We start from the raw sequence: 24,922 nt of genomic DNA, 5'->3' as shown, positions 1-24,922 counted from the left end.
TCAGGCTAGTTGACTATCTCCTGTTGGTAATACATACACTGAGCACACCTCTCACAGACACACTGACTACTCAATCAGCTATTGTTACAAGTTCTTACTGGGGCTGCGGGGCAACTCCTGAATCTGATAAGAATAAATAGAAGCATATAAAAATACAACAAGCATACCTACAGTATGTCCCTGCTCTTCCCTGGTAAAAGGTGTTTAATACAACTAGATATGGTGTATTTATATACACTATGATAGTTAATAGTGACTCCTAATTTGCATATTTTTCATTTAAATGTGATAAACATTAATATATTCTCGAGTGATGATTGTTTTTTTAAATCTGTGGATTAATACAAATGTTTTAATTTTACCCATTTCGCTTCAGAGTATTGTTTTTATTAGAGCACTGGATTTATTGGTATACATACAAAGATAGATATATACAATTCATGACTTGGATCATGACAGTTTTACATTTAACTTGCCTTTGGTGGAGAGATTCCAATCGGGTTGAGCTTCAAATGAAGGACACAGGGTAAAGAGAGGTGCAACTCTCAGCCAACGGCCTTTTACAATTTTGGGCACCACTGACTCTGTGGCGAGTGAACATTTGACAGCTGAAATCAGTACATTCTGAGGAAAATAAATTGCAGTGATACAGTACAAACAGCAGAGGGGGCATTTGGCTTTGTAATTAATGTTACAGATCAAGAAGCAGTCAGTACTCTGGTACAGTACAGCCCCCCCCCCCCCCCCCCCTCCCTCTTCATTCTCATGCGCACTATGGATAGGGGACCGCCCCACTTTGTCGGACTTACCGTGGTCCCGTGATAGCAAAATACAGTTACTCCCCCCTCTCACATTGAATTATTGCAATTCCAATACTGCCCAACATAGTTCAAGAACATAAAAACAAAGGCAAGTTTTAAGAGGTGCACTAACAGATTATTTCATGCAATGTTCAGATTTTTGTCATGTATACAAAGGCATTGTGTCACATAGGCTTAGTGTTACTTTGAGCATTGCCACTTGGAACCACACAACTCAGGTCAATGGATTAGATTCTGATGAAAAGCTCTTTTCTTGACATGGATAGTTATGAACTAATAATGATTATAATATAATAATATTAATAAAAATAACTCATATTAAACCGTAGAAATGTGTGTTTGTTGACACTGATGAAGTCAGGTGGGTAACACCAACATTCCATAATACACTTGAAAGCTAGCCATGTGATGGGATTAAATGTCTTTATGATTAGTATACAGATGTGTCAGGTGTCTAGGGTGCACAACTGCCTGGCATAAGCTTAAGTGGAAGTGACAAATCATAGAGTTGCAACTATTTCTTGTTTCCTTTCCCATTTTCTCTCTCTAACAAAGAGAAGAAATAAAAAAGTATATTGCTTCAAAAATCTTTTTTTCTTTTTTTCTTTTTTAATATCGTGGAACATTTCATTCACCACTTCTTGGGTTTGTCTAGATAGACAGAGCATTACATTATCAGTCAAAGATACATACAGAAGGATGCTGTGAATCCAAAAGATTAAACGATCAACGATGGGACATGACAGTGACTAATTCCTGGGACCACTTGCTGGAGTCAGTCAGTCTGTCTGTCTGTGTCTGTCTGGGCCAACCTGCTGTCTACCAGCAGGTGGCGCAATGCAAGCACTGATGTATTGCCTGGGTGAAGGGGAGGGGCTGAGAGATGAGTCTGTCACAGTTACAGTAGTCAGTCCAAGGACTGTGGCCTCAGTGTGTTCCGGCTCTATGACTGAGGATCTGCATACCTATAGCTGCACATGCTCTCCATCCATCCATCCCTCCCACCCACCGCCTCCTACGCCTTTAGTCAGTGAGTAAAATGAAAACACAAAGTGGCTCCTCATTTGCTTTTTCCAGACGTGCTGGAGCCCCCTGCCCCGCCCTCCAGCTTGTCAGCGATTTCTGACGTGTCTAACTTCTCAGAGCCATCCCCCTTCTCTGACCTCTCCTTCTCGGACCTCTCCTCCCCCTCAGCGAGCTCTGACCTCTCTGACCTGGCATCCGCATCTCCCTCCGACTTCTCCTTCCTCTCCGAGCGGTCAGGGTCCATGGACGAGGTGCCGGGCTTGTCCCACTTGGCCATTTGCTCCTGGTCAGATATACCCGCGGTGATGTTGGAAGTCCACGCCTTCATGTCCTCCTACACAGACCAGAACAGAAATCTTAAACAAGAACTCTCTTACTTATCTACTACTAGATTTTGGGATTTACAAAAATCTGTTTTGAGATTTACACCATCTTGTAATTATAGGAGTGATAGACATTATCTGAGCCTGATACAAAGGAGAGCAACTAAAACTGTGATAATGCCCTTATTTTTTACAAACTGATTTCAGGTTTCAGTGTTGTAAATTCACTTTACTATTGTTTGCAACCCAGTGGTTGAGGCCCTCTGAAGAGCCACAAGATAACTGTGATGGGTTAGGAGATGATTAATGTAAAGTTCTGATTCACAAAACCATATATTTTATTTGGACTTGTTTCATATCTTCTTCCTGTTGGAAAAATATTACCTCAGTGGTCCTAAAATAGTTATAGAAATGAAACTATGTTGGTAAGAGAGATTATTTTGTGTTGTATTCTACAAGTTTATTCCTTTTTTGTGCATCTTTAATGAAAGCTGGGACTGCGGTAAGGTGAATGAAATGCTCTTCAACACAGAAAAGAGCATCATATATGTTCCCTTTGCTGTTGCCCTGAAACTGAAACTACTGCCTGTACACAATACAATGTTATTTTGGTAAATCAGCAGAGAAAATACATTAAGGAGCTTAAATGAAATAAGCGATGCAATGTGTGGAATGTATTTGCATAAGGTGATGATCAAAATCACTTAATTTCTTCAACATGAGTATTTTGTGAATATTGTTCCATTTTTCAGAATTTGATATACTCTAGATTCTAGAAATAAACAAAAGATTCAGTTTGCCCTTTAATGCTTTCCCACTCACATACCTTGTCGGTGGCTCTAACCAGCAAGTTCAACAGTTCCTACTTAATATTGAAATCTTAAATAACAACTGAGCCTTTCCTCAGTTAAAAGAAAGGTGGATTATGTCTTGACATTAGCTTTTCTTACCCATGTCTTAAGTGAAAATGTGCTTACCTCATCCTTTGCATGGAAAACAAAGAAGTGTCCATCATTTATTCTGTTGCAAACAAAAGGAGCAGGGATTATTAGTTCCTCATCCCAGTTAAGGAAAATTACACTTTGCAATTTGCAATTTAAATCTAAATTTGAAATCAAATTGTCTACTTTTAAAGTATGAACAACAAAAAAGCTCTTACTTAAGAAGGAAAACATTTTTCTTTTTCTTGTATCCCATTGAAGGATCAAATGAGCAGTTACTAAGCTCGACGGGAGGCTCGTCATTGTACGTTGTGTTGTGGTTCCTGGCATCCTTGTAGAAGGTCAGCTGTCCCTCTTTCAGCACACAGTATACATTCACCCAGGACTTACTGTTGAACCACAACCACACATTAAGTAGATGTTAACAGATTGAGACCAAAAACATTGCTTGATTTTTACATTATAATACATTTAAATTGGTCTTTTTCCCAATGTAGTTTTTGCTTAAATTTTGCTTTCATGTTTAAAGATTGACACACAACACCTAACTCAAAAGGAATTGTCATCTTAGATGAACCATGGAGAATTTCCTCTTAAATCTAAAACTTTTAATTCAATTTATTAAATATGAATAACAGGGCTGTCCACCCTCACCAGTAGAGAACATGGAAATAAAGAAACAGCCATGTTGCTGTAGTACATTGAAGACCTAGACAATCCTATTATTGTGTATTATTAAACAGATCCTGTAATCCATTCGTTTTTTGAGCTGCAAAGTCAGTTTGATGACTTTTATTTGATAAAATACATGAATGCTGGTTTTAATATCACATTTATGGGTTGAACATGGCTTAAAACCACCAAGTTAATGGACCTTGCAGGTCCAAGGCCTAAGTAGAGTTAATATATATATAATACTAATCAAATTAATATTTTCTCTAACATAACACTGTGTGGATGATTAGCTTATCATCATGCATATTTTCACAAATTATGTTCTAACTTTTAGCACAAAGAGAAAAGGATTTTCGAGTGTGGAACTAACTATATATTTGACAAACACTACCTTGGTTGCTACAGGGTTTCTATCTTGTAGTACAATGAAGAACAGGAAAGATCTGCTCGTGCAAACATTAGCAGAAACAGTGATAGCATCCAGGGTCGACTTCAACCCAGTGGGGAAATAAATGTCCGACATGTCTCAGCTAATGCAACCCAACAAACTGTAGGAAGTTCACAATGTGCTACTTGGCCTCGGTAGCTCATTAGCTAGTTAACTGGTTTGATAATCTTTACTAACATTAGCATATTCCAGCACTTACGTCTTTTGGAAAAACTTGTAAGAAAAAAAGACACCGACCTCTAAGTATTTAAAGGCTAATAATGCTCTTGTCAGAGACCTACGCACACCTTGTCAACATATGAAAACATTTGAGGCTTCACAGATGTGTCCTGCAAAGCTACGACTGGGTTTAGCCAACCGTCACTTTTGAGCTATGTCTGTTCTATGATTTGTCAGTGATGGCTGTACCTGTTGGGGCTCCTCTGCTGAACTTCTAGGTCAGAGCTGGTGGTCTTTTTGCGATAGAGGAAGCCTTCATTGTGGGCATTGAGTGAGGGTGGCTGGGGTGTCGTTGGGGCTCCAGTTGCTGGGGCTGAGCGAGAACGTCGGTTCTCCTCAGGCTCTTTTGGACGGGGCCTCCTCCTTGGTTTTGGACGGTCACGGGCGCGAGGTCGTCCGTCAAAACGAGTCACTGGTGCTGAAAGGCTGCTAGGAGGCCGATAGGGGTCTCCCCGTGCCTGAGAAAGCAGAGAAAAACATGAATCTGATGCAAAGACACAAAGAAAATGAACATTAAAAACACTGTATGTAAGCTAACTCACAGATGCTGCTTCTCTCTCCTGGACCTGTTCTACAATCTCTGCCATGGTATTTCTCTTCTCCCTGTAGTGACAACACAGATGAGTCACCCAAACAACCATCACAATTGTATGCAACCTTCAAAATCATTGGGATCACACTTGACAGTGCTGATGAGGCATTCGCTGTAAAGCAACATTTTGCAAAGTTCATTTGAATTGCAGTGTGACCAGCACGACTCGTACCCTGAGCGCTTGTCAGAGCCATCTTTAATGGAGCCCTCCAGGTCACTAGAGTCCTGCCTCTGCAGCCTCGGCTTGCCCGTTCCCTCTTGTTCACTGGACGACTGTCTCTCCAGGCGTCTCCTGTAGCGCTCCTGACGCACAATCATTGGCAACTCGTTTAGCCTGGCCTGGATCTCCTGTTCACTGGAGGTCTGCCTACCCAGCTTGTACTCCCTCTCTCGCCTCAGATGGTCCATCTGAGGGTCAGAGCGACTACCGCGGGGATCCCTCTGGAGACGGCCATGAAGGAGCTCCAGCCCAGACTCCGGTCCCATCATGTCTGCCATTGGGATGTCACCGTACTGTTCCCGCTGCACTCTGCTGGCTTCTAGGAGGGGGTTTACAGCCTTGTGGATGTGGTTGATCCTGGGCTGCATGAAGTCAGCTTTGAGGTGCTGCCATGCGTATGCCATTTTAGGGTCCATGATGCCGCCACTCTGAGCTAGGTAATTGGAACTGCCCAGACTTCCACTGCTGTACTGATTTTGTGCCAGAAGGCTTGAGCTACCAAATCCCCCACTGCTCTGATAATTCTGCGGTATGTATCCAGAACCCATATTAGGCTGTTGCACCAAGTACCCAGAACTCCCCATGTTAGGCTGCTGTGCCAAATACCCAGAACTCCCCATATTAGGCTGTTGTGCCAAATATCCCGAACTCCCCATATTAGGCTGTTGTGCCAAATATCCTGAACTCCCTAAATTAGGCTGTTGTCCTAAGTATACAGGACTTCCCATATTTTGTGTTTGGGCCAAATATCCAGAACTGCCCATATTTTGTTGAGGGAGTAATCCAGGGCCTCCTAAACCTCCACTACTTGGCTGCTGAGCTAAATTACCCGAACTCCCTAATCTGCCACTGCTAAAATGGTTTTGGATACTACCCACACACCCAGCAGTCAGTCCAAAATACCCAGAGCTTTCTGCACTGCCGACAGTTTGATGGTTTATTCCAAGGTAAGTAGAAGTGTCTGCTCCACCACTATGGGAGGTCAATGCAGAGAAACCGGAGTCACTTCCACCTCCAGCTGCCTGGTGGTTCATCCCAAGGTACGGGGAGCTCATCAACTTCCCACTGCACTGCTGTTCATGACCGTGGTAGCCTGATCCATTTATGACTGGCTTGTAGTTGGCTAGCGTTGAGGACAATCTCTGGGTGGCCGGAGTGGCACCCATATCCAGACAGGTCTGTAAGGGTTTGGGTTCTATATGTGCCTGTACCGTCTGCCTCAAGAAAGGTGAGGTAGCACTGGTTGCAGCAACGTTTGGAGTCAGACAAGATAATGGGAACATCCTTCTGCTGGACAGGGGAGTTGTCTTTTTCTCCTCCTCTTTCTTCTTCTCAGCCTAAAAGACACAAGACATAAACCCAGTTACAACCAGAACTCAAAGGTAGGATGGATCCAATAAATTGTTGGTATAACAACTTATCAGGGATATTTGTTAAATTAGTGTTTTACTGGCTACTAAATGACGCTTCACAAGAAGCAGATGGGGTGCAGTGAGTGAAGGTGCACGAAATGAAGTAAATGTCACAAAATGGATTTAAGCCCATAACAATACATGTACCCATGTCTGCTAGGCAAACACAACAGGCCAAGGTCACATTTTTCCTTTAGCAGCATTCAATTCTGACTCCACCAAACTGATTAAACATTTATCTACAGTCGAGCTTACTGCGGAAAGCTGGCGGAGGGAGCTGAAGCGTTCTTTCCAGGTTACAGCAGCCTTGCGGAAGGCCTCGTGGCGGAGGATGAGCTGCTCAGCCTCGTCTGTTTGGGCCGGGGCCTCTCCTGCTTCTGGCTGCTTGGAGGTGATCAGCGGCTCCTTGGCTTTTAGCCAGGCTTCCGCCCTCACCGTCTCCTGGGCAAACTGGAAGTATTCCTGCTCTGGAGGTGACAGCAGACCAACAAGATGGTTACCATTACACCGCATTTTAATGCACCGTCTAGTAAAATCTGGTGTTTACATACAGTCTGTGTGTACACATTGTGTGACTTATGGTGATGGTTATGTTGTTGTTATGTTTTAGCTCACATCTTAGATTTGTATCTGTGGGTGAGCGTGTAATGTTGGCACAAACAGGAACAATCAGATTCATACATGATTCATGATACATTAACTGCACATAACAGGATGAAAGGGAGTTTAACTCCACTCCACATTTAACACTTTGCTGTGTTATAAACTGCTTCTGCTCTAACAGAGACATTTACTGAGCTACTCACTGCGCTGCAACCTTTCCTGGTGCTTGTCCCATTTTTCAACAAGATCCTTCTGCTTAGACAGAAGACTGTCCAGCTTCTCTTGGATCTGTGGTGACACACAAATGACAGTCATGATGACAGCAACATACTGCTCCATCTTAATTTGAATAAGTTTTGTATAGTATTGGTTTTATGAATTGTATTTTGTGGCTGATCAATAACCAACCTCTTCTGATGCAGGGTTTCCTGCAGCAATCAGGATCTTGCCCAGATCCGCACACTGCTGTATGGTCTTGCTCCGGCCGTCTATTTTGGCTTTCAGCTCCATGTGTTGTTTTATCATCACCTCCAGAGCTGTTAAATCCCTGAGGAAAGATTAGTTTGGATAATTCAGATTAGATTAAGGAAAACTACTTTTAGGGTACTCTTGTACCTGCAGATTGTAAAATCACATCTGTAAGATTTACAACTATACCAGTTTACATATTGCACTGCAGCAAATTAAACATATGAGTAATTTATTTAAAATAATGTTTAGGCTCTTTAGCTTCATGAGTGGAAACAATTTATCAGGATAAATAATTTTCATGTATATTAATTTAAAATCCCACATTTCCCTCAAAGGGTTCATAATCTGTACAGGTGAAGAAACCTAGACAATTACTGATTAAGGTGAAATATTGTTTAAATTAATGAGTCATGTTTTACTTTAAAAAGGCAGAAAATACTGAGAAATGTCTGAGAAACGTCCTAGGAGAGGGATCCCTAAAAAATGGGTTTCTCTGAGGTTTCTACATTTTTGATGAATAAAATAAACAAATAAAAAGTAAAAAAATAAATAATTTATCCCTTAAAGAAAACAAGTTAAACGTAAGAAAAATAGAGGCATCAAATCTCACCATGTAAGAAACTGGAAATAGGCCATTTTGAAACTCAATTAACCAGTTATCAAAATACCAGCTGATTTTTTTGCTGCATCTGTAGTTATTTCAACATTTACTTGAAGATTTCAAGCCAAGTTGGTATTGTTTCAAACTTGTAGCACAGTTATACTGGGAAAAAGATAATGGCAGTGATCACAGTGTCAAAGTGATAGCCCACACCTACACCATATGAAAAATGTAATAACAGATGTCGTCAAAATTAGGCAGAGGTAGCACAGCAGCTTAATATGACACTGCACGGTAATGAAAGTCAAGTCTACAGCTGAACTAAACAGTGAAAAACTAAATCAGAATAAGCCTGGACGACACACTGACAACTATCTATTTTTCATCTCAACACAGTGGAGTAACCAGTGCAAAGCTGGGCGGGAAGATGGCAAATGTCTCACCTGGGCTCATCCCAACCTATCTGGCCCATGATGCCTTCCATCCACATCAGGTTTTCACGCACTACCGAGAAGAACTGCACCTTATCGGTCACTGAAGTAACCTGGACGCGACTAGCCCCGCAGGAGCTCAGCAGCTCCTTCCACGCCTCCATCACCTCCTGCTCTTTGGCCATAATGGCCTCAGCCTTCTCACCAGCATAGATAGTCCTCAGCTGGGCGGCGTTCTCCTGGAGCTGCCTCACCTGCACCAACACAGGATAAATGAATGGCTTGATCACACTGAAGCCAATGCAAGTACAGTCAGTGAGGAAGACTTGATTTACTCTGGGTTTCAGATCTTTAATAAAACAAAACAAGCTTTTTCAAATACATAGACAAACAAAAAATGAAATAATGAAATATTGTTGTATAGTCTAAAGGCTGGGTTAGGGACACTCGTATAGGTTTTTTAAAGAAAAACGACTCTAACTACACTATGACTCATGGGTTTGGAAAGAAGTCATATCACTTGCCTGTGCCACTAGCAGTTGAAGGGCATGCTCAAAGGAGTGCATGAGTCTCTGCAGGGTGGCTGGATTGGTGATGTTGGCCTGGCAAGCCCTCACCTCTGGCAACTGCTTCATCTTCCCTGCGATCTGAGCCAAGACCTGCAACACAGGACAGTGGCATCATCACGAGCGCTTTAAAAATAGAAGGCGCGTGTCACGGCCAGACAGTTTCCCTTTGAGGCAGTACGACGCACCTAGGTCAGGGACAGATATTTGTTTTGACTGTACCTCTTTGCAGTCGGTGAAGAACTTGTGCAGCTGGTGCGAAGCTGCCAGCATCTGTCGGCGGGTCTCCATCAGCTCCAGGAGGTCCGCCCACGACTCATTTAGTCCATCCTTCCACTCAGCGATGGTGGCCGCGTCCGAGTGGCCACAGTCGATCATCTCGTTCACCATTTTGTTCACCTGCTCCATGCGCCGCTGGCCGATGTTGTTGGTTTCTGCGGCAAACTTGGTGAACGTCTCCTGAAGCACCTGAAACACCGAAATCGCAGATCAGTACAGACACTGGACTCAGTAACGTGAACTCACTCATTCTGATACACCAGCCCTGCAATAAATTCCACCTTTGTGAGGCATATTATTCGTTTTAATCAATGAGACAATGCATGATTTCCATTCAGCTAAATATATTGAATCCCATGACCTGGAAATCAACCATGTTCTACCATCAGTGAGGAGGATAATGTATGTTTTGTCATGCTCAGACTAAAGAATAAAACTGGTTTGTTTCAATGCAAATTGGTCATCTAAAATGTATAATGTGATTGTGTTCACAAAACTTCTGGCACGCCGCCTCATTCTGTTAAAGTGGAAAGGATCTAGACCTCCTTACCACTTGATGGCGGAACGATGTAAAAGTCTTAAAGTTGATTAAAACAAAATTCAACCTGCGGGGGGGTATATTCAAATTGTACAATTGTGACCAATCCTAGAGAATATATTACAACTCTGGATTAGTCCAATTCTTCTGTGTCAATAATATTGAAACGAAATTTAAGATATTACAATCATAATCGTAACTTTTAAATCCATATTAATGGAGAAATTGCTACATTTTTGCTTGCCAGGTATTCGCAAGGCATTCTGGGTACCCCTTGGTTTGGTGAGGGTCTGATAATCTATGTTTCGAGGGCTATACAGCCCCAACACTTAGCCCAATCCCTCCGTCCCCACAGGTATTGGGACAGCCTACCCCTACTTGTGAACGTGCAAAACGAAGTGTAAGGGTTAAGAGCTAGGGCCAAGGAGTGAAATGGGATTGGGCCTTAATCTACAAAAATAGGAATACACCCCTCAGTAACATATAATATAATATAATATAATATAATATAATAATTGGTCATAAATATTGATGAACTAAATCAGACATGTTTAGAGGACTGATATTAATAAATGTGTGCAGTTTGGTGGATCCAAATAAAAATCCAGATCTGGTGACAATAAAAATCAGTTCAATAATTGGTCAATGTATTCGGTGGATCCCACGTAAAAAGATGTCATATTATTACACTTATATGATCGTGGTTTGTGCTGTTTGAACAAGGGTTTGTATCAGTCTGCTGTGGTTACAGTGGTGTAGCTACTGAAATGAGGGACTGACCGTGACGTCCTCAAGGTCATGGCCCAGGTCGGTGGAACTGGCCACCGCCTCGCGCTCAGTGATCCACCTCTCCAACTCCTCTACATCCTTGTTGAGCTGATAGAGCCAGTACTGCTGTTCCAGTTTGGTCTTCCTGTGCTCTACCATGTCCTTCAGAGACACGTACAGCCGATCTATGTGGGACTGCTGCTTGGTGATGTGCTCACTATTGAAAGTGTTAGAGCAACCAACAGGGGAATTATTGGTGTGTTATTCCTATACCATTTTACAAGAAAAATGTAGAAATTAGACATTTTAAGTGTGAGGGGTGTGAGGGAAGGTCATGCCAAACCTGTCTGGATGTCCCATTTCCAGTAGACGCGTGCATTGCTGGGATAACATGCCGACTGTCTCTGCATATGTCTCAACTGTTTGCTCCAGAGCCAGATGGGCCTTCAGCAGCTGCAGAGTGCTCGCCTCATCCTGAAAAATATGAGACTAATGTGAGGTTGTCGGTGTCATATGTTCACTGAGGATTTACCGATATGAAATACACAGGGTTGTCCGTACCGTGCCTTTTTCCTCACTGACGAGATAGAGCTTCTGACCGGACAGCCAGGACTCCACTTTAGCTGCCTCGCTGTAGTACTGCTGAGACTGCAACATGGCGTCCAGCATCACAGACCTCCTCTCCGTCTCCAGCTGCAAAACTTCCCACAGCTGGCGCACATGACCCGCGCCTTCACGTACAAACTCCACCTCAGGAGTCCTCAGTGAAGCGATGATGCCCGCCCGATCCAGAACCTCCTCTACACGAGCGCGGCGCCCGGTCAGATCCCTCTGGAGTGTCTGAGGGACCGATAAGAGGTAAGTTCCCTGACTTAGAATTTAGGTCACATCCCAGCTGACCGTCACAATATGTCATTTTTGACACTTACCTGGTTCTTCTTTACATGCTGCTGTACACTCTGGAGGTTATTCCCATAATCCTTACAGGAGGCCAGGGGAAGCCTCTCCTGAATCCACAGCTATCAAGAAGACAAAGTCAGGTCGTTTTTCAGAAGGATTAATTCCTCTAAATTCAGATTCCTTAAATACATAAAACCATAAAACATAACCCTCCTACTGCGGTTTAAACCCATAATGTTCGTTGATAACACTTGACAGGTTTGAAAACTGTAACAAGCACGAAAAAAATACCTCAAAATGCTCCTATTATATAAAAATATTTTTCAAATGAAAAAGGTTGAGAACATACACTTCCCAATGAAAATAGTTATTTTAAAATCCAAGCCAACACTTGACATCTCTAGTCAGGTTAAACATGTGTGAGTGTGAGAGTGTGTGTGTGTTTATGTGGTCCAGGTATTACTCATGTTCTTGGGACCTAAATCTGTTTACACAATCACAAAATGGGAAACTGTCCTCGTTTATTGGGACAGAAATCAAGTCTCCATAACTTCAGTCATTACATTTTAGAAAGGTTTGGTTTAGGTTTAGGTTAAAGTTAGGGTAAGGGTGAGTGCTAGAGTTAGGCAAGTAGTATATATGTTACAGTTAGAGTTAGTCTCCAGGACATCAATGTGATGTCCGCTATAGTCATGGAGACACAACTGTGTGTGTGTGTGTGTGTTTGTGCATGTTCTTGTACCAGTTGAAGTTATACACCTTAGAGAGTGAGGTGAGATTATTGTAAAATTATTATTACTAGATTTTATTACTATTATTTTTGGATTTATCATTTCTGTAATTCAAGATGGTTTGCCAACATTTGCTATAAATTTCTTTGCACAAATAATCCATTTCCACCTGGTCACATTTGAAGCATATGATGATCAACATGAGTTTTAATGTATTCAGTAAGTCATTGTTGGGGTTGTAATAACGCCTTGTTTTGATCAGAAACAATTAAGCGAATGCAGGTATCCAGATTTCAAACCTGATGAAATTTGACCTGAAAACAATAGGAGGGTTAATGCAGTAACTCTAACTGCTGTGTGAAAAAGATCTGCGTGTATGGAGGAGAGCTGTGCCACTCACTATCTCATCCTCCAGGTCCTGGGCGACTTGGTGCATCTCTTTGGAAGCCAGCAGGATGCGGCGTCTCTCCTTCAGGGGCTCAATGAGGCGGACGATGCGCGTCTCCACCATGCCTGACTGCTCGCCGCCTCCCTTGTCACCTGCCATCAGGCCTCGCTGGGGTAGGCAGACCCCCTGCAAGCTTCCCAGCTCCCCCACATCCTTGTAAAAGTCCCCTATCTGAGACTCCATAGCCTGCACGGGGGGAAAGAGGGAGGTCATGTTACAGGCATGGACAAACACAGCACATCAGCTTTTTCCTATCAGAACATTTCAGGGTTATGTAATAGACTGCCTCACTTCAAAGAGAAAAAAGCATATGGTGCATATTTTAATGCCATTGAACCGCGTGTTTAGGGCATACCACAACAGTGGCCTGTGTGAACACATGTAACAGCTGGGAAAATTACATAAACTACAATGAGCTGAACTACACAGTCTGTCAGAGTCATGAGCTACAACGGGGCTGATTATAGAGTTTCAGTCAGACTGCTGCTTGAGTTAAATGTCAAATGGGTGGAGTCCAAAAAGTAGAGTTATGATGATATATATGTATTCTGCTGTCACTGTATATATTCTGTTTACACTGAAGATATCATTTCTACTCTATTTCAATATTTTAATTTCTTGCGTTTATATTGCATGTTGACCTCTTATTACTTTCACTGATATCTATTTTTCACTGTCCTTTTTTCTCTTGCAACACATCAAATTTCCGAGCTTTATCTTATATCATTTCATCTCATCTCATCTCAATTTATCGCAAAGATATAATTATTCTTGGAGCGGGAAATGAAAAACTTGGGTGAATATGCCCAGATCAGTCAGACTTTTGGTTGGCTGGATCATTTACTGTCACTCTCCCATCCCCTCTCACCCTGTTTTGTGTCTTATTGCCACTATCACTATCTAATGAAGGCTAAGTGTCAAAAAGATTGAAACAAATCTAGATTTAAATGATATATGCTTCCGTAGTAGGCTGTGCCATTTTGTACATAAGTTACAGTTTACATAAACAACATAAACAAAATGGCTTAATCTATGGAATTAATGTTTGTAGGCGCTTGAGTGCAAACATGCAGTTAAAACAGGGCAGTGTAAAGGATGACAATGAGCTAGTGATGGCTGAGGATTTACAGAGGGTCTGGTTGTTGGTGGTAACTAACAATTTTATCATGTCTGGCCTCAGAGCACCTGCAACTTGCTTCACATATGAAGGGTTCTTCTCAGAATCCCGCCGGGGAGCCTTGACACTTGCCTGAAACTTCTGCAGCTGCTCATTGAAGGTGGGCAGGTGGTGCGCCTGCTCCAGCTGAGGGGGCTGCTGCTCCAGATGGGAGAGTTGGTTGTCGAGGTCCGAGTAGCTCTTCACCGCCGGCTCGGGCTTGTTGTTTTCAAAGAGCTGGCGCGCCTTGGCCTTGGTGGTGCTCTCCAGGTCGGACCAGCACTCTCTGATCTCCTCCAGCTTCTGCTGGACGACCGGACGCAGCTCCGGCTTCTCCTGGATCAGCTCCAGACCCTCCTGGAGACAGAAAGTCAAGTTTATCCACTGAATAACACTGTTCGGACTTTACTGCAACTCACAGTGTATTTCAACACATGCTAAACCTGACCTATTTAGAACTTACATTATGTGTTGGGCTGTCATTTCCTGGCTGAGTGATTTATTTCGCCTCTAACTCAAATGTCAGCTCTTTCTTCAAGGGATGGTTCGTATGGGCTGATATGATTGTTGTCTCACTTGGGACTAGAAATGAATTACAGTGGAAATGTCCACCACTTGAGATGTTAAGATTAGGAATCTGATAACCTTGTATCAACTGTTTTTTTTTAATCAAAAGGCACTTGTTGTTCATAGAAAGAGTAATATTGTAGGAACTAAACAGCCCCATTCTCAACCATGTACCTTTGGATCTAATTTATTCCACATAATTCCAATTTAAGTTTACACCGAACTCTTCTTGTTTTAGTTAAATCATTGTTTTTGATTTATTAGTAAGCTTTAAATTAAATTCCATGTACTGTTTTTATTCCTAAGGCCTTTAATTTCACACTTCCTTATCTATTTTTGCAAATGTTTTTGTTTCATGTTTTTGTTTACTTGGTTTGGTGGAATGCTTTGTTTATTTAAAAAAGAAATAAAGGTTGAATGAGTGAATATTTAGTTCATTGTATTTATTCAATTATTTCAGATCAAGACTGTGAGAGTACCATTACATAGTGTTAAGAATCTCGGTGACATAATTCAGTTCCTTCCCCAAAATAACTTGGGACAACTCAGCTCCATGCCAAGGCTCGGAGCCCCCAGCTTGCAGGGAGGCAGGTGTATGGAGCAAAGTGTGGCCCCGGGCTGACCTAAAAATCATGCATGTTAAATCTAATAAAGCCCTGCTCTGTCCTTAGCTTGTGCTCCTCTGACTCCTCTCCCCTCTTTAATACTCCAGCTTCGTTCACGTCGTGATCTGGATGCAGGGAGATCGAGGATTGAGGCATTTTGTCTTTGAGAAAATGAAGCATTTCCTATCATCACTCTCCTCCCATTACCTATGGTAGGAGGTGTTTGCCTTTTATGACAAGATTTGGGATATTTTTTTAATATGGCTCACAAAAGCTCATTCGTAGTGCAGGCCTTTGAGGCTTTCAGATCCCTGCAGTGTCTTTCTCTCTATGTTTTAAGAAAATAGCTCTGTTTTTTCACTGATCTATACTGTATGATAGTGGGTGATGTCTTCATCATTTACTTAGCTTGTATTGTACTAACAAGTGTGCAGATGATGGATTTTATCTTCTAAATCCTGCTTTACTCCTTCATCTTTCACAGAGAGCAGGGCCTATATCCTATGGCTTTCATAATGCAGTGCTGCATTCCTCCTCTTGGCACAGGCTCACTGCTTAACTGCTGCTAGTGCTCACTCTCTCACATCCCTCTCTCTCGCTCCTATCTTCCCTCAGCCTCGCTCTCCGTCTCATAATGCAGAGCCAGCAGAAAGCAGGTCTCTCTCTCTCTCTCTCTCTCTCTCTCTCTCTCTCTCTCTCTCTCTCTCTCTCTCTCTCTCTCTTGGCTTTACTGACACACAGAGTGAAGCAGAGGGAGAGGGAATCAGAGAGGGGGTGGAGAGAGGAAAGGAAGAGGGGAAGCAGAAGGAGAAAGAATCAAAGGTTTGTAGAACAGGGATGGGGCTGCGGGTGTGTGCTCGGCTCTGCTACAGCCTGGGCACAGTTGGATCCAAAGGGCATCTGCGAGGTGAATTTTCGAGGCAGTCATGGCTGACATAGTGTGATATTTTAATGGCTATACCACAAATGAATAATGCTATTATGGCAACACTGTCTTCTTCTGCGGGCTTTCTTAAAATGCTGATGAAGCATAGTGAAACAGTGGGTGGTATTACAAACAAAAATGTATTCACACCTACTGCGTTGATAAAGGTAACACTGGGAACTTCTGCATAACGTTAAGCTTCTGCTAACGGTAAATTCACAAAAACACCTAAACCCTGAGCAGATGTCCAAACTCAAATCTGGCTAATCAAAGAGTCATCATACTGCGAAACTCACTACGTGTTGTTTTGTCCCCTGCAGCCCAACCCACAATGCAACACTAACATGACCATATATGTATTTACAATAACATCAGAAAAAGCAACTTTTTTGCCAGCAGCGGCATCTGTTTGCAATTCTGGATTTTTCAATCTAGATATAAACTAAGTCATACTTAGTAAAACACACTCATGACCTGCATATGATAAAAAAAATATCTTGGCTCATAGATCGTTTTTGGGAAGGCTGTGGCTTGTGCTTTAATTTTGAAAAAACAGGAAAGAAATTACTGACCAGTGTAGCATGGAGGGCAATTATTATATAAGTACCATTATCATAAAATAGAAACGTACCATCCAAACAACTGTCTGATATGAAATGCCATTATCAGCCTTTGTTCTCAAATGTATTACTCCTAAATAGCAGAAATGACATTAATCTATTTTACATGATGGGACGGTGATGATTCTTCGGCAAAGATATAACAAGTTTATTTAGATGTAAAGTGAGGCATGTTTTTAATCTGGAGGAAAATGTTAAAAAACAAAAAGGTTTAGTAGACAGAAAATACAGACATGTGAGGACAGATTTAAAAGAAATAAGAGAATATTGATGTAATATAAGAATCATCTGAAAACTAACTGACTTGGTTAACAAACATACTAAGAAAAACAACACTACTGAAAGAAACTGCAGGATGTTCCTGTGATCCTCATCACAAGCACCTATTACAGGAAGGACCACTGATAATTGGACAATGATAAATAATACCTGTAGTTGCAATGTTACTTTTTCAAAGTATCATGCTTAATATCATCTGCAATATTACACATATTTACTCAAATTTTCATTACTACTTACTGTCCATTTAGTTTAGTATTACTTTACTGTTTCATATAACTAATCTCATTTCCATTTCTATTATAATTTCCATTAGGTACTCATTTGATCTACATCAACTCTACATATTTAAATCCTCACTAAAACATTTTATACTTTTATTTTCACTTCTACTTTTAAACCAAATACTTTTTTATTTCTGCTGAACACGATTCAATTGTGTTGCTGTAATCTTTAAGAAAAACGGTACAATAATCTATTTTTTGTCGCGAGCATCAAGAAAATATCAGGTTTGTTAAACTACTGGATGTGAATGCCACTCATCAAATCCTAATATGACCTCAGGTTTATTTACATACCAGTGTGTTTGGTGGGACCCAGTTAGAAAAAGCCCTGAGAGGTTAGTTGCATGCAGCTTCAACTGAGCCTGTGTCTTTTTCGTGTGCATTGTCAATATATTTACAGAATACTGTGAGGATGACATGTATATCACTCCTAGTCTAAACCAGAGCTGGGTGTTTCATGAGCTCTAGCAAACAAGTCTTTGGAGAAATAAACTTGGAATAATTATTTGCATTTTGTGCCTGATTTAACTTTATTCAATTCACTGACCTTGTGAGTATTGATGCAAGTTACTGAGATCCTTAATGCACAACTAGAAACTGTCTGAGCAGGACATTGTTTCACACACCCAGGCACTTAAGATCTGGTGGAAGAGGTTCAAATTAGCTTACGTAGCAATACCATGCAGCGATATTGTCAAAATCCTTAAGTAGATGCGACCTATTATGCAAATGTAATAGCAAGGTTGTCGTCATGTAGTATTGATACCGCTACAGTATGCCTGGTATTAAATGATTAGCCAACCTCATAGTAGAACATGTAGTCTTGATACAGATTTAACACCATGAGACAATGTGACATACATGTTTCAATCTAATATCGCTTGGTCTTGAATTAAGTGAGCTTTCAGCGATCATGTTTCAGCACTGTTACTTAATGTGTTAGATGCAAATAAATGACAGGATATAATAATGTAATAACCTTAAAGCTTACTGAATAATTCATAGGTCAAAAAATCCAAACTGCTCGGGAATTATATGTTTATTATGACAGGACACAGTAAACCGCCTTCTTTAATTGCATCTGCTGTGTGTGTTATAGTTCTTGTTGTCTACTGTTGCAATGAAATAAAAAACATTTCTCCCATAGAGAATAGATGTAGAAATTTAAGGTATGTTTGAGCTGTGGATCTGAATTAAAGCAAAAATGTAATCACTTTCTTGACTCTACTATTTAAAGTGTTAAACACAGCATGAGTCAACTGTTTCCTTAGAGTATTTAATTCTTCTGTGCCATAGTTAGATAATCAGTTCGGAACAATATTTTGCGAGATGTTGTTTACCTGACATCACTATAACAACCCAAACCAATAAAGAAAAATCTATCAAATCTGTAAATTTATAGAAGAGAAAAAGAGTAGAGGGGCTGAATGGGTGTTTTATTGTTATCTGGATGTAAAACTTAATTTGACCACTGTTTTTCACCATTAAAATCACACCAAAGAGTCACACTTAAAAATATACACCCTGAAAGAAAGAAAAATGTCTTCCTTAATGCTGCGAATCTCTTCATGTGTGAATTATCAGGTCATGTTTGAATGTAAATATAGTGGCAGAACTTGGTGCTGGTATTTACTCAGTTTACAAGGTCATTGTTGTTTTATAATACACTAAGAAAAATAAAGAGATTAAGAGATATTTTAAGAAAGAACTTGAGGGATATGAGAAGGAAGTCTTTGCTTTTTATTCCCCACAGTCAGATTTTTTATGCAATACATGATGGAAAAAGGATATGTATATTTACTGGAAAAAAATTATGATAAAAAGGGCTCTACCACTGTACTGGGTGACATTTTCTTTCCTTAAATGGAAATCTATAAAATGCAATATATATAAAGTACACCATCCGGCTATATACTCACCAGAGCATCACATGTGTTCATTCACCCCTGAAAATAACTCAGAGCAATATGGGTTTACACCCATTTGAGCAACACTAGGAATAATTAATTTTTAATTTGGTTTGGAGTGAAACAGACAGGGAAAAGATGTCCGACAGTGTAGGGCCTTCTCACTACAGACCCTGTCTTGTCATAGTGGGAAATAGGCGTCGCTGATATGAACGGTGGCTCTGTTCTGTTCAGGAGCCCCAGTTTTGGCCAAACGTAAGACCACACACTTGCCATTTGTAAGAAACGATTTCATAGTGGTGATATCCGATACTTGGGATCTCACAGAAACTCGCGTGATCAAATGTGACCTCAGAAAAAAAAAAAAAGCAAGGAGGAGGATCCATGTTGTCACTATATGCAGTTGCGTGTGGTCTGTTTTGAGCGAAAAACAAATGAAGAGAAAACATGAATCGTTATCAGGGAGGCTCCGAAACATTCAGTAGTATTAAGTTTATTTTTTAAACCCCTCACACCTAAAGATTATTTGGGCAGATAATCAGCTCCATTTGGCCTCTAATCGAAAACGCCCAGCGATAGTCGAAAGGCGTGAATGAGGTTTAAAATGAGCCCACTTATCCTTAAGTGTGCACCAGCCCTGACACATATGTGGAATGTGTGTAATGCAGTGAAGACATCATCCTATTCCCTACCATCTGATTTCCTTTCCTCTCTCTCTCTCCACAGTCGCCAAAGCGTTTGCTTGTTTTGGGAACTGTTGGGTAATATGGATGTGACTCTCGTGCCTTGAGATAATGTTTGTTGTGAATTGGTGCCATACAAGTTGAATTGAATTAAAGGTCTTATCATCACATACAAAGGGGGGGCTGAAGATTAAGAGTGATAGAGGATTTATATGTAGACAGTGGCAAACAGAAAAATCTAAACTGACTCTTATGTTGATCCCACATCACCAGAAGGTGTCCAGCAGCTAGTAAGTTAAAGGTGAAAAACTATGACTGATGACAGTGGTGCCACTGATCTATGATCTCCGGCTAGTGTTTACAAAGCTTTGACCCCTGAGCCCACGGAGAGCCCTGGCACAAGGTCATTGATCACCTACAGATCCTCCACATACACCCGGCGGCGTGGAGCTGTGCGTCCGGCATCATGTGCTGAGTAAGTACTGAGAGAGAAGGGAGGTAAGGGGCTGAGGCGGGAACCCTTCCAAAAGGACGCAGAGTTCTCCGACCATGGCAGGACGCAGCGTCATCTCTTCTCGCTGTCTCTCAGGTAACGACAGGGAGAGCAGTGGGGGTAGATTAAGTAATGCTAGCAGGGATAGGAAGACATGAGGGTCGGTGGAAGTGTATGGGACTACACACAAAGGAGCTAGCTCAGGGGAGACATCCACTATGGAGCAGCCATCTTCTGCACTCGAGTCAGTCCTTTCAGCTTATTTCTCTGCTGTTTAGCATCAAAGATTCAACAAATATGCTCATGATTCAGAAGTAAAGCAGCACACAATACTGTTTACTGTAGCACCTATAATGGCAAATTCAATTAACATAACAATATAGTTGCTAAGAAATGTTCACAACATTGTATAACTGTGGTCATTGTACTCAACTAATATAAAACATGCTCTACATTACTCATGTCCAACTCCTCTTGAAAAATTATCTATTCAAGCTTTATGTATTTAATTTCACTGGTAAAAATTATGACAGAATTGTATAACCCTATGTTTTCAAGAGGCCTTGTTGAGTTTGCTTTTATGGACAAAAAACGATTTTTGCTAATATCATAACTCTCATTTCTTATTCTTGAAATTCTTTTCTTTTTACATCTCAACACAAACCTGGCTAATCACTTTAGATGATTTGGGGAGTGGTATGATGAGAAATAAGTTTAGTAATCCCAAAAACTAAACCTAACATACAATGACACCCAAAACAATTCCGTGATGTATTTTTGATTGAATCCATTGCTCAATTAAATATCAGCTGTCAGTGACAAATGCACAATTTTCTAAGGTGCAGCGCAATTCACAAAGAGATTCTCCATGATAACAACAAACCAAACTGAGTATTTTTAGTCTTTCTCTAAGCTGAACCCATCATCCAGTGTCTTGTACTCTGTTTTTTAAATTAAAATATGAAAAATGTATTTGATGAACTCACAACCTGTATCTGTTTGATCATATTGCATCTTGTTAAGTTCCATTTGAGCTGCTGCAGTATAGCATATTTGATTATAAATTTTCCTATATACGAACCTCTGTGCATTTGACTTTGTAAGAACACCATCCCAGGTGTTTCCTCCATGTGTTGTGTACTATTAAACCGGCTATACTTGAACGAACATAATATCCTGCACTGCTAAGCCACAGGACATGACATTGCTGAGAACACAAATGAATATGGTTGCACAGATTCAGTCACTAAACCTGAATTAAAACAAATAAATAAAATGTCACCTGGTAAAAAGCACAAACCTGCCTACACACATTGATTGGTATGCATCACAGTCATATCACAAGTCATCTCTCAGCTGTTTAGCATCGTGACTGAACTAAATCAAGGTGTCTGCTGGCTCAATGGGGGGGGGGGGGGGGGGGGGGGGGGTGGTTCTAGACTATAGCACGATAAGCCTTAAAATACATTTCACACATGGGTGACTCTGTGAGGATTTCTTCATTAGGTAATATGCAGTCGCACACAATCTATACTTTCTTAATGTCTGAAAAAAAAAAGATTACTTAAAGAACAAACAAATGTCAACAGAACTGGTACTACAGACACAGATTGTTTTACATGTGTCTATAAGGGACTTGTGTTATAGTACTGTATTATATTGAACTGTGTTACAGTCACAGCTTTGACTTACTGATACTTGATTAATAGGAGCCACTTCATTAATATTAGAGTAGGTGCAAAAAACTAAGAATCAAATAATCAAAAACAAACAGAGTTAAGGTTTTCTAATGTTCTTATAATGATTGGGGCTAAATTCATAGAACACTTTCTGGTTAAACACATCACAGTTTTGTGTAATTATTATTATTACGATGAATCATTACAAACGTAGAGTGCATCTGTTTAAAAGTCAAACAGATGCACTATCAAAGAATCACATTTTCCTCTTCCCTGTCTCCAATAGATGTTCATGGTTGGAACTTTTGGATTTCTTAATATAATATTGGAAGTTCTTGACTGTAGTATGTAAAGTACTTTAGATAATGATATTGTATGTTATAATTTTGTGTTACAATGTTATAATGTGCCGAACAAACAGACAAACAGCAGGTTTCTACATTGTAAGCAAACAGGAACATTTATACAGACTGCATTGATGTCATATTCTGTGCATCAGCATGTTGACATGTGACTGAGCTGACCACACATTTAAATGTCCAAATGCAATGTGCCTTTGGCAGAAATGGAGTCTTATTGACTAATTCACATGTAAAGAGCCCATATGAGCTCCACTGAGGCAGAGGGCATGGAGAACATTCTGTGTGGATGGGATGCTGCAAAGCATGATGGGAATGCAGGGCAAAAAGAAGCAAACCTGAGAGGGTTTTCTTGTGAGCTGACTTCATTTTAGCTGTGCGTTCCTTGAGGACATTTTGTAAATAAGGGAATATTTGTTGAATGTGCAATCTCTGTACGTTAGGCCTTCACTACTGCAGATGTTTATGTGTGTGTTATGTGAATATAAATTTGCATGGTCTGTTCTGAGAGCAAACAGACCACGGAGCCACAGGGATCACACCACCTGTGAACCTGATCACAACACAGCCACTACAACGGTATAACCTTGAGAGTGTAATTCAGGATGTCCCCAAGCAAAGCGATGAAATGAAAACTGGGTGAAGACATCTCTCCCACTTTCAAATATTCCATTTCACTGCCACCACACCCAGCATCATCACTGTTTCTCGGTCATGTGCTCTCTTTGGCGTGGTACCTTCCCCCCCAACTCACCTGCTCTGCCTATCTGTCCTCCCCATCTCTCCCTCCCTCCATCGCCATGCCCTGGTCCCCTCCACTCACCTGTTCTATCTTGGCCAGCCATTCTTTATTGCGGGCCAGCTCTGCCATAAAGGCCTGGTGCTTCAGCCACTTCCTGTGTAGCTTTTGAGCCTCATCCCGCGCCGTGTCTCGGGCCATAAGCATCTTCTCTTCCACCCGCTGTCCCAATCACTCAGCTAAGGGAGACAAAAATAGCCACCATCAGGAGCCCAACACTTGAGCCAGCCCTTCTTCACCCCTTTCCCACAGGACGTCCTGCCTGCGCCTCTACGCAAGAGCAACCCGCAGGGGCCTGGGTACCTGTGCTGTCACCACCCTCCCCAACCCCCACCAGACACCCTTTTCTGGAGAAAAAAAAAAATCAAGATAAGCACCTCAGCAGCAGTGGTAGCAATGGAAGCACTCAAGCCCTTCTGCTGGGTCGCCCCTGGGTCCTCATGCCCTACCGCTTCATGGGTCTTGCGGTCCTGATGCTGCAGTGCCTGCTAGCCAGTCTCAGAGAAGGCAAAAGCAAGCAGTGAAATAGAGGAAATGCGCCAATGACAACACTGGTAAAGAATGACACACATCCAAGATTCCTTGAGTGCTGTGGGGTATCTTCAAGCTCCAAATGTCAATTAGAATCCAGCCATTAGTGGAGGTGTAAGTGTAGCATAGCCATAGAAGAATCTTTCAGCCGGGGCAAAACCTGACCATCCACCACTCTCCAGTCCCGGTCAATCTGTAGTCCTGTCTAACGATGCTTTAGACAGGAGGAGGAGGAAGAGTTGGAGTGGGAGGAGCAGGCTGAATGGGATGCAGAGTCAGTGCAGAGGAGGCCGGATAACATAAGCTATCTGCTCTTGAAATGCACCATCCCCGGTGCTGAAAAGATGCACACACAGGCTGGTGTGAAAATAGCACACTAATGTCTCTCCTCTGTTCCTCTTCCTCGTTCCCCCGAACAGCTCAGCCGCGGATGGTGCATGCTGCTGCAGTCCTTGCCGCTCAGCTACGCTCCTGTGTGTGCTTGTGTGAGTGAGTGTGTGTGTGTGTGAGTGTGTGTGAGTGTGTGTGTGTGCAATCACAATCAGCACTGCAGTGCTAGAGCAGGGAGAGAGAGAGAGAGAGAGAGAGAGAGAGAGAGAGAGAGAGAGAGAGAGAGAGAGAGAGAGAGAGAGAGAGAGAGAGAGAGAGATAAAGAGAGAGAGGGAGAAGGAGGGAGGAGAGGGAGACAGCAAGAGGAGAAGGGTAGGGGAAGACAGGGAGAGGAAATAGAGAAAAGGGGGAGCGTCAGAGCAAAAAAAAAGAAGGGGAGAGCAAGTCAAAAGAGGGAGAAGATGGTATGGGCAGGGGGGGTAGTGAAACAGGGAAAGAAAGAGAGAGCCTGCGTCATCCCTCAGTGTCACCAGGGACATTTCTCTGCACTAGAAATGACTGCACTCGGAGCGGGAGCAGGATTTGGAAAGGGAGGGGGGTTGTCGTTTTAAAACAGCTGAATGGGAGGGAAGGAGGACGCATGCACACATGGTCCACGGTGCAGCTGACTGATTCTCTGTGCGCTCACCCTC

The 24,922-nt window shown here is 41.7% G+C and overlaps 1 protein-coding gene across 1 annotated transcript; it reads right to left on the bottom strand.

The window, feature by feature from the left end:
- Positions 1-1,881: 1,881 nt before the first annotated feature.
- On the bottom strand, positions 1,882-23,516 carry LOC128456651 (spectrin beta chain, non-erythrocytic 4). The gene is made up of 19 exons (XM_053440906.1): positions 23,394-23,516; positions 14,263-14,526; positions 12,966-13,199; positions 11,864-11,953; positions 11,496-11,774; positions 11,278-11,408; positions 10,947-11,151; positions 9,572-9,817; positions 9,308-9,442; positions 8,796-9,037; positions 7,689-7,827; positions 7,484-7,568; positions 6,933-7,144; positions 5,212-6,602; positions 4,996-5,056; positions 4,643-4,911; positions 3,330-3,500; positions 3,148-3,190; positions 1,882-2,181 (listed from the first exon to the last, which is right to left on the bottom strand). Exons 1-19 carry the CDS (start codon positions 23,514-23,516, stop codon positions 1,882-1,884), a joined length of 4,620 nt encoding a protein of 1,539 aa, XP_053296881.1.
- Positions 23,517-24,922: the final 1,406 nt, after the last annotated feature.

The sequence above is a fragment of the Pleuronectes platessa genome, chromosome 15 (assembly GCF_947347685.1).
Source record: "Pleuronectes platessa chromosome 15, fPlePla1.1, whole genome shotgun sequence".
Lineage (NCBI taxonomy): Eukaryota > Metazoa > Chordata > Actinopteri > Pleuronectiformes > Pleuronectidae > Pleuronectes > Pleuronectes platessa.
Note: the sequence above shows the minus strand (reverse complement) of the source record. Positions and strands in the feature narration are given on the sequence as shown.